The sequence below is a fragment of the Plectropomus leopardus genome, chromosome 13 (genome assembly GCF_008729295.1).
Source record: "Plectropomus leopardus isolate mb chromosome 13, YSFRI_Pleo_2.0, whole genome shotgun sequence".
NCBI lineage: Eukaryota > Metazoa > Chordata > Actinopteri > Perciformes > Serranidae > Plectropomus > Plectropomus leopardus.
This window is the reverse complement of record NC_056475.1, coordinates 17,506,909-17,519,262: the sequence shown is the minus strand read 5'-3', so window position 1 is coordinate 17,519,262 and position 12,354 is coordinate 17,506,909. Positions and strand designations below refer to the sequence as shown.

At 37.7% G+C, this 12,354-nt stretch overlaps 1 protein-coding gene across 2 annotated transcripts; it reads right to left on the bottom strand.

Moving 5' to 3' along the window:
* Window positions 1–2,960: 2,960 nt before the first annotated feature.
* On the bottom strand, window positions 2,961–6,082 carry c13h17orf97 (chromosome 13 C17orf97 homolog). 2 transcript variants are annotated; one of them, XM_042499709.1, is made up of 3 exons: window positions 5,665–6,082; window positions 3,852–4,321; window positions 2,961–3,691 (listed from the first exon to the last, which is right to left on the bottom strand). In XM_042499709.1, exons 1-2 carry the CDS (start codon window positions 5,786–5,788, stop codon window positions 3,861–3,863), a joined length of 585 nt encoding a protein of 194 aa, XP_042355643.1. In that variant the 5' UTR covers window positions 5,789–6,082; the 3' UTR covers window positions 2,961–3,691; window positions 3,852–3,860. The 2 variants fall into 2 exon arrangements, with proteins under 2 accessions (XP_042355643.1, XP_042355642.1); XM_042499708.1 differs by having other exon boundaries at window positions 2,961–4,321.
* Window positions 6,083–12,354: the final 6,272 nt, after the last annotated feature.

Below are 12,354 nucleotides of genomic sequence, written 5' to 3'. Positions count from 1 at the left end.
AGTGAACTTAATATTCACAGTGTGAAGTACTGGATTATGTACATCATACACTCAGTGTGCAGGTGAGGGGGACTCCACCATGCAAACAACAGATACCTCAGATGGATGCAGCTTTTGGGACTTCTTTTATAATCTTAATATTTTTTATGATTTCTTTAGAGTTTTTCATGGTTTCATGTCTCCAGAGGTATTTCAGTGACAGTCCAGAGACGTCACACTCATGATGCCTCACTATGTTCTCTGCTGTTGATCTTTAAAAGGTGATGTATGATACCTTTTACTTGGATGCAGCTACTGGAAAAACACAAGTCATTTACTTTTAGCCTTAATGCCCACTGCGGCCGTGTGCGTGGTCCGGTCAGTGAGTCGGAGGGGGGATTATGAGAACAGAGAGGGAGTGCTCAGCTCTTTGAGGCAGAGATGCTGAAATAGGCAACGGTAACAAAACACACCAACAGGGAACAATAGGCCTCCGACAAACAGCACGCAAATGCAGTGTGACAAAACCTGCACAAAAGAAATGCTGGGTTTTTCTCTCTTTCCCCGTCTGTCTCTCTGCTGGTTTATCACTGTCTTTTCCTCACACCTCCTCATTTACTTTTAGCTTCACTTCCTGTCAACAGCATGATGCCTCAGTTGACTGTATCCAGGGTTCAACTGGTGCAGAATTTATTTTAAGGCCAGTATCGGCTATAATATTTTAAGGCTTTTTTTTGGTAAGGATGGCAAGAATTCATTTTTTAAAATTTAGATTATGATCAGAATATTGATACCTTGTGATATAATACATTTTTGGAATATTGAATTAAGAAATGATTTATTGAAGAAAATTTTTTTTTTTTTTTTTTTGGGCGAAAAGAGCCCAGCTCAGTTGCCAGAAGAAAATGTTGGCGTTGTACAGTTCTGCAAACCATAAATACATAACATTTGTATGTTTCATACGTACTATATCAGTGTTTCTGAAGGGACTTATTGGTGAGCTGACTTGATTACTGTAAGGTGTAAGGGATAGTTGGGGGTGTGAAACCAGCGCCGGATGCCTGCCAAGTAGGGTTGCAGTGATATAGGGTATTTTTAAGGTTTATGTGGTATGAAAGTTGGCAATTACCATACTGTGTACATTTGTTTATTCACAATATTGAAAAAAAAAATACAATTAGATGTAAAATCTCATGTTCATTTTAGTTCTTTTCAAAAGGGAGACTGTGTAAACGCATGTTAATTTAAAAAATGGCCTCGAGTCTTCATTATAGTGAGAAAACATTTATTCAAACAAAACTATTTTCATCCCTTTAAGGGTTTTTCTGACCGATTATATAATAATTCTGTAATACTGTGATACCGTGATATTTTCTGAGACATTATTGTACCGTGAAAATTTCATAGTGTTGAAACCCTACTGCCAGCTGCAGACCTCTGCTGGAAACCAACAAACAACAAGTATCGCTCTTTTTTTGAGTTATTACTGCATTTTCAGCAGTGTTTTAGTCACCAAACGTGGGTGTGTTTCCAGCAGGTACAGTGCCGCAAAATTGGTCATTTTTTAAGGAGACACTAGTGCATTTTCTGCTAGGAAAGTGCCACAAAAAGCGCTTTTTCTTTCTTTTTTTCAGTGAGACATTGCTGTGATTCATGCCGAGAGACTGATATCTTTCCCTAACCATAACCACATGATAATCACAGTGTTGTTAAAATGAAAAGAAAGGGAAATTTTCAACATATCTGGTAATAACACACCACTAATCAAACATATCCATGGTTTGCATTAATGTACAATGGCAACATTTATTCTGCCAACTGGGTAGCAGCAATATGTCAACGTTTGTCAACAAATTTATGCAGAAAATTAAAAACTTCCACTCTTGAAGCTAACTGTTAAACATCATCCATCTTTCTGCTTATCTCAGCGGCAGAAGGCAACACTGACTGTCCTGATATTCCTGCAACCTCACATCTCTTGGAGAATCACATTAACGGCATTATACTACTGTTAAGTAACAGCTTAAAATGTTAATTTACCTACAGCATCAGATTTATTGTTACAGTAAGTAATTTAGCTTTATTATGTATTTTTGAGGTAAGACAAAATGCTAGCTTTGTTCTCCTTAGGTGTTCTCTGCCTCTTAGTTACGATGCTGAAAATCAGTCCTCATGTGAGTAACAGCTTTGTCATCAACGCAAAGTGAACCCTAAAGCCCAGGGAGACATGTCTGGGATGTACTTGTCATTTAAACTTTTTTTGTCATGTGTTTCACTTTGTTCATGCATAAAAACTCTCAGGCACAACTTTTCTGTCTCTTCTTGAATTTATTGACTTTTCACTTTTGGAACATCTGATCTGCTGCGGAAACATGACTTTTCTGCCATCTATCGTCCAGCAGTGGAAGTGCCTCTCAGATCTCTTTAAAAATGTATCTTTTAAAATTTGCTTTTTTAACCGGCCTTTTGTAGTGAACAGTATAGAGCAGCAAGAAACAAGCAGGAAGAGAGAGAGGGCTACTGGATTCAGGACTTTGAACATTATCAGGATGTCTACAGGTGTCAGACACTTAAATTTAATGCTTTTAAAGACTTTTTACAATATTTTGAATTAAATTTAACACTGATTTTTGCACGGATTTTTTAAACTTAAGCATTGGAGCGAAGTATAAATGTAAGTAGTGCATATGTGGTCCTATGCAGAGGAAGGCTTTATGTACAAATCCGTATATTGGAGTGAGTTTGGTTAATCCACATTTTGGCCAACAGGTAAGTACAAGTATAAAGTTACAAAGCAGTATTAGGTTCAGTGATAAGTTTAGAGACTTGTAACAATAAAAATGTAAACTTTTACGCACGAAAGCTTGAATTGTTGTGACATAAATGAATTATAAGATGGATAAATGAAATTGGATAAAATGTTTATGGAAATAAGACGTCACAAATTCAAATTAAAGACTACCATTTATAAAAATTGAATTTTATACATCTGAAGACTTTTTAAGGATCAATGTTGGATCCGCAGACATCTTCTGTAGATCACCGGTAAATCAGGTCAGGTCAATATGTTTTACAGTTTGAGCTTTTGAACGCATTTTATTAGAAAGTGTAGCTGCATATATAAGACATTGTTATTTAGTAAAATTAATGATCGATTAATCGATGAATCATTATTTGAAAAATGAAACATAAAACGTTGCTTATGTCAAATAATACCAAATGCATTTTATCCTGAGTTTAAAGCTCACAGCAACATATTGTATATATTTTGACAGCATGTCATGGCCTGTCGATTAAGCGATTAAATTTCACATTTGATTAATTCTTAACGACCACTTAATCGATCATGGATACATTTTTATCATCCCTACCAAAAAACAAGAAACACACACAAAAAAAGAAATGAAAAAAAAAGAAAACTGCTAATCTGTATTTTGAAGTTCTTCAACTGAAGAAGTAAAACAAAAATGTCACGTGACCCCTGTTCATTTAACCCTCCTCCACCTCACGGACCTGTGGACACGCAGATGTCAGGGGGGTTTAGTGGTATTATCCTGATTGGGTTTCAGTCCAGAAAGATTACATAATTTAGAAGCTCAAGATAAATGGAGCAAATCCTCTATTAAGTTTTTAACAGACCCATTGACCAGGAGCAGGGCCTGTCCTCGTCCACTGATCGTCACGACACTGTGGAGACGTGTTTGTTTCGTACCTGACAGAGAAGGCATTTCTGTCAGACGCTTGAATTGGCAACATGCTCGGCTTCTCTTTAGTCCAACGTCTTAACACCACCCAAAAATCTTCACCCAGTGGCTAAATCTGTTTTAAACATAGTGCCTAAAATAACATCACAGCATAAGGCGCTTACTTACTTCTTTAATTCAGTTTGTGCTCAAACGCAGTAATGACTCCTGTTGGTCAGATTCAGTCAAAGCCTTTTTCTCTTCACCCCCTTTAGGAAAAGTCTGTCTCAATGCACCCTGGGTCTCTTTCAACAGAGCGTCTCTGTGTGGGACGTAACGCTGTCGTCTGTTGGCCCTGTACACCTCCAGCCTCTGCTCCTCAGCCTGGGGGTCCTCCAGCACTCCCTCCCACCTCAGGCTCTCCCTGGCCTGGGCGCTGGGCTCTCCACTGCCGCTGGTTTTGTTTGTCGCTGGCAGCAGGGTCAGTGAATCCTTTGGGTGTTTTTTGCTCCTCTGGCCGCTGCCAGTGAGCCGTTCTCCGTCTTTCTTACTGGTGGCACTGAGCTTGGGCAGCTGGGCTTGAGGCTGACCCGGACTCTGTGGGGGCAGCAGGGACACGGGTGAGGTCTCAGGGGGCAAAGATACAGCCTGAGGTTTCTCTGTAGGGAGGCAACATAAACATGTAGGACAAACAATGCTCAGGGTTTAGATTACTAATGACTCCCTCTGGAGTTAAAGGGCTAATGGCTTGGTTTACAGTAATGAGGCGTAATAGACCAGTGAGTGGAAGCGACACTGGTGGGCCTATTCTCTGTTGACCTGTTCAACCCTGTCGAAAATCCTCTACCATCACCACATGATCCTTCTGCGTTTACATTGTGTACAGATACAGGAACCTTGGTTTGAACTGCCAAAGTGATGATACATTAATTTAACAATGTTCAAATTATTGTTTTTCCAACTCGTGGTTCAGTCTGTGCTCCTTGACTCTGTAGTATGACTCATTTTAAATACAAGCAGTGGGAGCGATTTTTGGGCTTTTCATTATACATATTAATATGTATTTCATGGTCTGCTCATAGACAATCTGCTTTTCCTTTACATAGCCTCAACAGAGCCTCAGGTCCCACATCTATTTTTTCAATCAATCTTCAACAATCCCTAATTTGTCCGGGGAATGCATGAGGTTGTTAATTTCCATCTCTCTGCGTATACACACACACACACACACACACACATATATATATATATGTGTGTGTGTGTGTATATATATATATACACACGTGTGTGTGTATAATCCATGATGCGCTGATATTTAACTGTAAAGTTATCTTATCCTAAAAAAAAATCTGCCTTGAATTTGCCTTGAAAACAGCAGGTTAATATAACTATTCGTATAGCTATCCTGGCTTTGCATCTATGTGTTACCTCAGTAAACCAAGTCTAACTTAACTTGAACATGACAAAGAGGATTTTGACAATGATGAAGTAAGGAGATCAGCGAGTTCTGTTTTGTTAACATGTTTACGATGATTGACTTAGTTTGCAACCAGCATAATACAGATATAGGCCTATAGCACACTTAACTTGGTTTACTGAAGTTGCTGAAACCTAGAAAGATTGATTTAATTAAATTCATAATTTTTAAGTTCTGACAACTTCACATAATCAAGTACATATAACTACATTTTAAGTAAACTTAAGAATTGGATATAAAGCAAATATAAAGTAAGACTAATAGTTATATTTACTTACATTTTTCAAGGCAATTGGTTTTCTAGATATTGTTAAAAGTAAAATTACAATGTCAGATTCAACAGTGTAGCCTGTAATCTATCATTAATCAAATAGGCTATGATCCCCCGACTACCCTTTGTGTCACTAATAATGCCTCTGTACAATATTGAACGCATCATCTTAACTAATATATGATTTTTTACGTGGGCCTATAATCTGTATTTCCCCGCCACTAAAAAAGTGTATTTACCAAAAGTGTATTTACCTGTGTTTTCCGAAGAAGTGGCAGAAAGAGTGGATTTCTGTCTCTTCTTTTTCTTCTTCCTTTTATTGTCAGAGCTCCTGGATGGCTGCAGCACCTTACAGTTTTTGTTTCTGTCTTCTGGCATGATGTAGTCTGCTGATGAAGGAGGTCTGTGCAGGTGAAACTAGTTAACCGAGCCTGCGGGCGGTTGTGCCGCAGGAAAACATGCTTTTCTGACGACTCCTCTCAAGCGGCGCTGAACAGCGAGGATAACGGCTTCAGTCTCGAGACAAACTTTGTTTTCGGTGATTTAAAATAAGTTTGTATGTTGCACAACAGGACAGGAGAAAGTGGGAAATGTTGGTTGCTACATTGCTAATTTCTTCTTCTTCTTCTTCTTTTTTGTTGTTCCGGAACACGCGAGTCCACAATCACGCTTCAACGCCGCGTTGCCGTGTAACCCGTTTCCATGGCAATAGGACACACCTTCTCAGAGAAATGTGAAGATTTACATCCGGGTAACTCTCGCTTTTTAGAACAGGCCTACATTAAACCAAAAAGAGGACACTTTTTTTGGTTCTTCATTTTTAAAAATGCCAGTTTCTCCTCTGATGAAAAGTAGCTTACATCATTTATTTATTATTTTAGCAATATTATATATATAAAATTTGGCTGAAAAAACTACCCTCCTTCTATACTTTTAGAGATACTTATTTGTAAATAAACTTGAGGGCAAATGAAAATTTAAAACTTTCTCTTAAATTTTGAGTTAGGTTTGTGGTTTGGGGAGGGTCATGCAGTTTACCCCAATCAATCATGACGCTCAATGAAAAATATTTGTTGCTTTGTGGAGGGTTAAGATTAAAAGAAAAAAAAGTCACCTCAAAGGCGACCCCCTCCTCTGTCAAATAAAGTACAGTCCCTTAGAGTCTTATGCTTTGTCCTTCCTTTATAATATAATGTTTTCCCCCTCTAGTCTATTTTCAGTGTCCGTGTTAGTTAGCATGATCATGCTCTGTCCTCAGTAATCGGGGCTAAAAAAAGTGATATTTAGTTCAACTACACCTGTTACAATTTAACAGACACTGAAACCCTCTGGTGGACACAAAACAAATTTGATCAACGCAAGCAGAAATTTTCAACTGCAATGCTTCCTGTCGTCATTGGGAAATTAAATGTCAATACGAGCAAAGATACATGATCATATGAAACCAGAGCAGTGTGAGACCTGGTGGTCTAAGCTATTTTAAGCCCTTGGAGAAATTTGGGCAGTGGTCCTTTGGCCATTTAGAGCTGGACAGAGGTAGCTGACCTTTAGCTGAAGACAGAATAATAAAGAACAAGTAAGAGATGGTCAGTGCACATGTAAATTTTTTTTTATTTATTTATATTATATTATTATAATGACCATACATTTTATTTGTGTAATATTTAATTTCATTATTCTCATAAAATTGATCTCTTGGTGAATCTTTTCAGGTTTGCAAAGGTTTAAAGAGAGATCTTGTGACTTATTAAAGAAGAGATAATACAGTCTTCTTTACAAATTAAGGAATAAACTCTTAAGCAATAAAATCATAGTTAAATTCGATACACTCGGGGGTTTGCCCGTGCAGCCTAACTGGGTGTTTAATTACCTATGGTGGCTAAAGTTTACTTTAGATAGATACTGTGACATTACAGAGTCAGTTTACTAACTTTATGACTCTTCTCTACTTGTGCAGCTGTTACACTATGTTTTTCCCTTTAATAAAGATGTTACAGGTTGTGGTGCAACAATAACACTGTTGCCTCATGGCTATAGAGTTTGCACGTTCTCATCGGATTAGTATGGGTTTTCTTCAGGTTTTTCAGTGTCCTTTTACAGTTCAGACATGCAGGTTAGGTTCATTGGTGACTCTAAATTTCCTGTAAGAGTAAATATGAGTGTGACTTGTTGTCTGTCTCAATGTGTCAGTCCTGTCATAGTCTGTCAACCTCGGGTGTCAACAAGTGTCAGCTGGGATACGCTCCACCACCCCTGCGACACTCAACAGGATCAGCGCTTACAGATGATGGATGAAGTAGTTTAAGAAATGTAAATCATATTAAAACCTACAATAACTGATTCTTTGGCTTGCTGTGGGTCCAGCAAATACAAGCTGTGAAAGCAACGTTGACATATTGTAAACTTTTAACAATTGCCTATTTACACACCCAGCAGATACACAGAAAAACAGTAACATTAATTTGTTGTGAGTTGTGTATTTCACCTGATGAACATTCACATTCCTTTTTGCACTGTTTGGGTATTTGGGGCTCCACCTACCCCTGAGAAAATATCTGGCTCTTTAGCTAAATGTTTTCTACAGCTAGTTGTTTACTTTGTCTTTTCAAGGTTAAGTGCTGAGCCTGAAAAGGAAAGAGGCTTTCAGAGCTTTTTTCCACTGAAAACAGCTGCCTGTTGCAACCAAAAACTACATACAAAAAATTGTAGCTGTAGTTGTAATAGCAGTAGCAATAGTTGTAGTTATATCAGTAATAGTAGTAGAAGAAATAATTGTAGTTGTAGTTGTAGTAGTGTTAGGAGCAGTAGTATTGAGAATTTTCAATTTTGTATCAAAACAAACAAACAAAAAACATTTGCAAACTGATTAGTCTAAGTGGGAAAAAAGCTGTGTGCTAATTTTCAAGGAACTTGATGCTATTAATGAAACCATGTTCTTTTAAATCGCTGCATGCGATATGTCGCCTCTGACAACATCCACAGCAAGCGGCCTGGTATTTCCCGGGGAGTTTCCATCCTATTCCTGTTCCATAGAATCCAGTCCACCACTGGTTCCTCAGTACTTTTCAGTTCCTCAGTCTCACACACACACACACACACACACACACACACACACACACACACACGCTGCATTTCTTAAGTTAATAAACCTGATCCTTTGAAGCACAATCCCTTTTAGAGTAGAGCACACAACGTAACCTTTCTTATAATTACTAGGCCACTAAACTTGGATGCTATGTTCTGTCAGCTATTAAAACATACACCCACCAGTGCTAAGAATAGCCTCAAACTCTGAGCTCAAACAAGTCTGTCCTGCTTCTGCATTTCCCCCCACATATCTGAGCTCTTCCAGTAAAGACTTCAGGAAGAAGGAAGACAAATCATGACGCTAAGTCAGAGAGGACACATAACACCGATCTATGCATTGTGACCAAGTTCACCGAGATGCAACATAATAAAGGTGTTTTTTAAAGGTCCTCTTCTTAAATACGATGGCTATGAGGATATCACAAAAACATTATATTTTGCATTTTTACAGGCAAAATTAATAGCTAATGGCCAACAAAAAACACATTTACATGTATTTAATTGTTCACACAACCTTTGACCCACAGCTCAGTGTTTATGTGTTGTGAGCCATGCCTCTTACGAGTCACAGACGATGAGTCGGGGAAGATGTGACTCGCTCGCCTTTTTGTCTGGTGCGGACATCAAAATACAACCGATCTTGACTTGCAGTGAGTGCATTGGCATCTGCTTGCAAAACTGTTTTTAACGACAGCTTTTGAAAAATGCATCAAATTAAAATCAGTTTGGATGGGACTCGTACATAAAAGTCTTAGAAATCTCCATCCAGTCAGGGCGTATGTTTTACAGAGAGGGGGTTTAACCTCGCCGGTATACCTCCAGACAGCCAGTACAAAGTCTCCAGAGAGCAATTATATCATTTTACATGGTGGAGCGGGTTACTGTGTGTTAAATATATTGAGTAAAAATACAGAGTACAGCTTGTTCTTCGGGGTGAACTAGATGTACCAACTTAAATGTTGTTTTTTTTCACCTGGAGAGCATCATGCATTTGTGTTTATATGTGAGTCTGTGTATCCGTCTGGGAGCGTTACTTGTAGATTTAGTTAATTTGGTCATATTCCCTTAATATTTGTGCTTCTACCATATTTAAGTAAACAGGCTATATAGTTAAAGGTTTTCTTTTATATTCTACTTTAGTTGTGTTTATTGTTGTTAGTTCCTATTTTGTTGTGTTGTAGCCTCCAAAGTTAACATAGAGTCCAATTACGAGCGACATGAATCAAAGAATTCTTTAAGCCATTAAAAATGTATTCATCCTCATGATTACATATTTTATCTATAATTTACATACAGTGCTTGTTAGCAGGAAAACTGGATCCACTCTTTGCAAAACACTGTGGCTCTCAAAACTCGAACCAGCGAACCACCAGCTATTTCACAGATGAACTCATAACAAAAGACTCAAACATGCACACAGCAGGCTGTGAAAAAAAGTGAAGGGCACATTTTTAGAGTCAATAAGCTACTCATACAACACAATGCTGTGAGTGAGTGATATGATGAATTCTCTGTCCTTTATTTCCTATACTGATCGAACATAATATTATAATGATGATCACTGATTCATAATGACTTCCACCTCCACAAATTCCAAAAAAGGACATAGTGGCTGAATCAGAAGGCAATGAAGGTTACCAGCTAGCAATGGAGTGAAAATGGAGTGATTGACATTTCCACAGAAGCGGCATCCATATCTGTCAGATCTGTGTCACTTTTACTCAATAATATTCAAATTCTTATATATTCTGTGGAAAAATAATCTCTAAAGTTGTTACAAAACTGGCAGAGGGAGGACAAGACGTAGGAATGAGACAGCGAGTTTGGTCTCGTGAGGATTTGCTGTGTGTGTCAGGTGACAGTGAGGAAGCAGATTTCTCAAACTGCAGCAACCTTAAAGCTGCAGAGTGACAAGCTCAGGTTCACAGAGAGAGAGAGAGAGAGACTGCGGAAAGAAGACTCGCCTCACAGTCTTTGCTGTGTGGGAGTGTCCGTGTGCATCTGTGCTGAGAGGTTAACACATTCATCTTGACCTGCTGATGTATACGTGGAGGCAATGTTGTGCCATTAGTTGCAGGTTCAAACCAAACCCTAACAGATGCTTGGTCAGAAAACACATCCTGAATCTTTTAAGTATTGATGTATAATGATAACAAGACGTTCAGTACAGAAGCAGAGGAGTTTCATATATAATGTCTGACATGGATTATGGCATCATCCAAGTTTATGAACATGGCTCCGTTACTCTGCTTAGGGGCCCAGGGGAACACGTAATGATTGATTTATGGATAGAAAAATGTTGTTTTTTTGTGTCATACACACAAAGTAGCCAACCCTTATGGGCTTATAAAACACTAAAAGTACTGTTGCAGTGGTCATACTTTTCTTTATGTTTTGTTTTAGGTTTAACCCTTTAAAACCTGAGCAAATTGGTTTGACCTCTTTCAATAACATGGGTAGAAAGCAATGAGCAGCTTTACAAGACATGCCCCAAAAATGATCAGGGAATTAGTTAAAAAATAAAGAAAAAAGTAACATGTAACAAAAAACTCTCCTGAAAACAATCAAAATAAACAAATAACAAAAGTTAAAATGTCCCAAAAAAATCATAAAAATAATTGAAATATATACATGACCTAACTGAAATTAGGGAAATTTTGCCTCGACTCTTTGAACATTCCATGACTTCATGTTTATCTGTTTAAGTTTTTTTCAGTGTGTTCTTGTTTTTGTATTTTTCTGCGTATTTTTTTAAATTAAGTAACTATATGTAAAAAAAAGTATGTATACATTTTTTATAATAATTTTAAATATACCATTAAAATACTTCATCTGTAATTTTCTGAACATTTTTCCTAAGAATTTTTAAATTTTCCTCTTTTTTTTAAAACTAACTTTCTTTGTCGCCTTTTACTAATTTCTTGCAATTGGCGGGACATTTCTTGCCAAGTTTCTCATTGCCTTCTTCCACATGTTTCTGAAAGAAATCAAACCACATTGCTCAGGGTTCAAGGGTTTAATATGCATCTTCGGCATCTCAACACAACAAAACGGATGTCAATCCAGGTTTCCAGGGGTTCATTTTCACAGCTCAGTGTTAAACAAATTTCTTGCCTAAACTCAAGTTTCGTAGTTATGCAGCGAAAAGAAATCAACATAAATAGATAAACTATTAAAGTACTAAAATGAATTGAGGAGATTGATCTATACATGTGCAGCATGTAAGCACAAAACTGAAATAATGAAAGCCTTAAAATTAGATTTTGACACAGGATGTACCTTAAAGTGGGGCTATGAAAATTTATGGGAAGAAATAACCCAGTCTCTCTCTTAATGAAATGTTAACTCACGATCAATAAAATGCACCACTGCTCAGTTAACACTCTGAAATTTTGCTGCATTGCAGCGTTACTTTGTAGATAATTATTATCGTAGAAACACTGTCCCCCTTTTAATGAGTGAGGTAGAAGTGAGACTGTTTTTGGCCAAACTGAAAGGTTCAGTGTGTAAGATTTAGGGTGATATGTTGGCAGAAATGGAATATAATATAATTAGTATGTTTTCTTTAGTGTATATTCACCTGAAAACAGGAATCACTGTGTTTTTGTCACCTTAGAATGAGCCATTTATATCTACATAGAGATCAGGGCCATGTCCACTGAGCCTGTCATGTTGCACTGTCAAATTTCTACAGTAGCCCAAAAGGGGCAAATCAAACTATTGCAGCAATAACCATATGGATAAATATGACCAACTCTCTGTGTGTGGTGGTACTCACTGTTTTGTTTGATGATCCAGGGTGCTTCGGGGGTGGATTGATTTGCAGGAGGTGTGAAGAGTTGCTGGGTGAGGCTAAA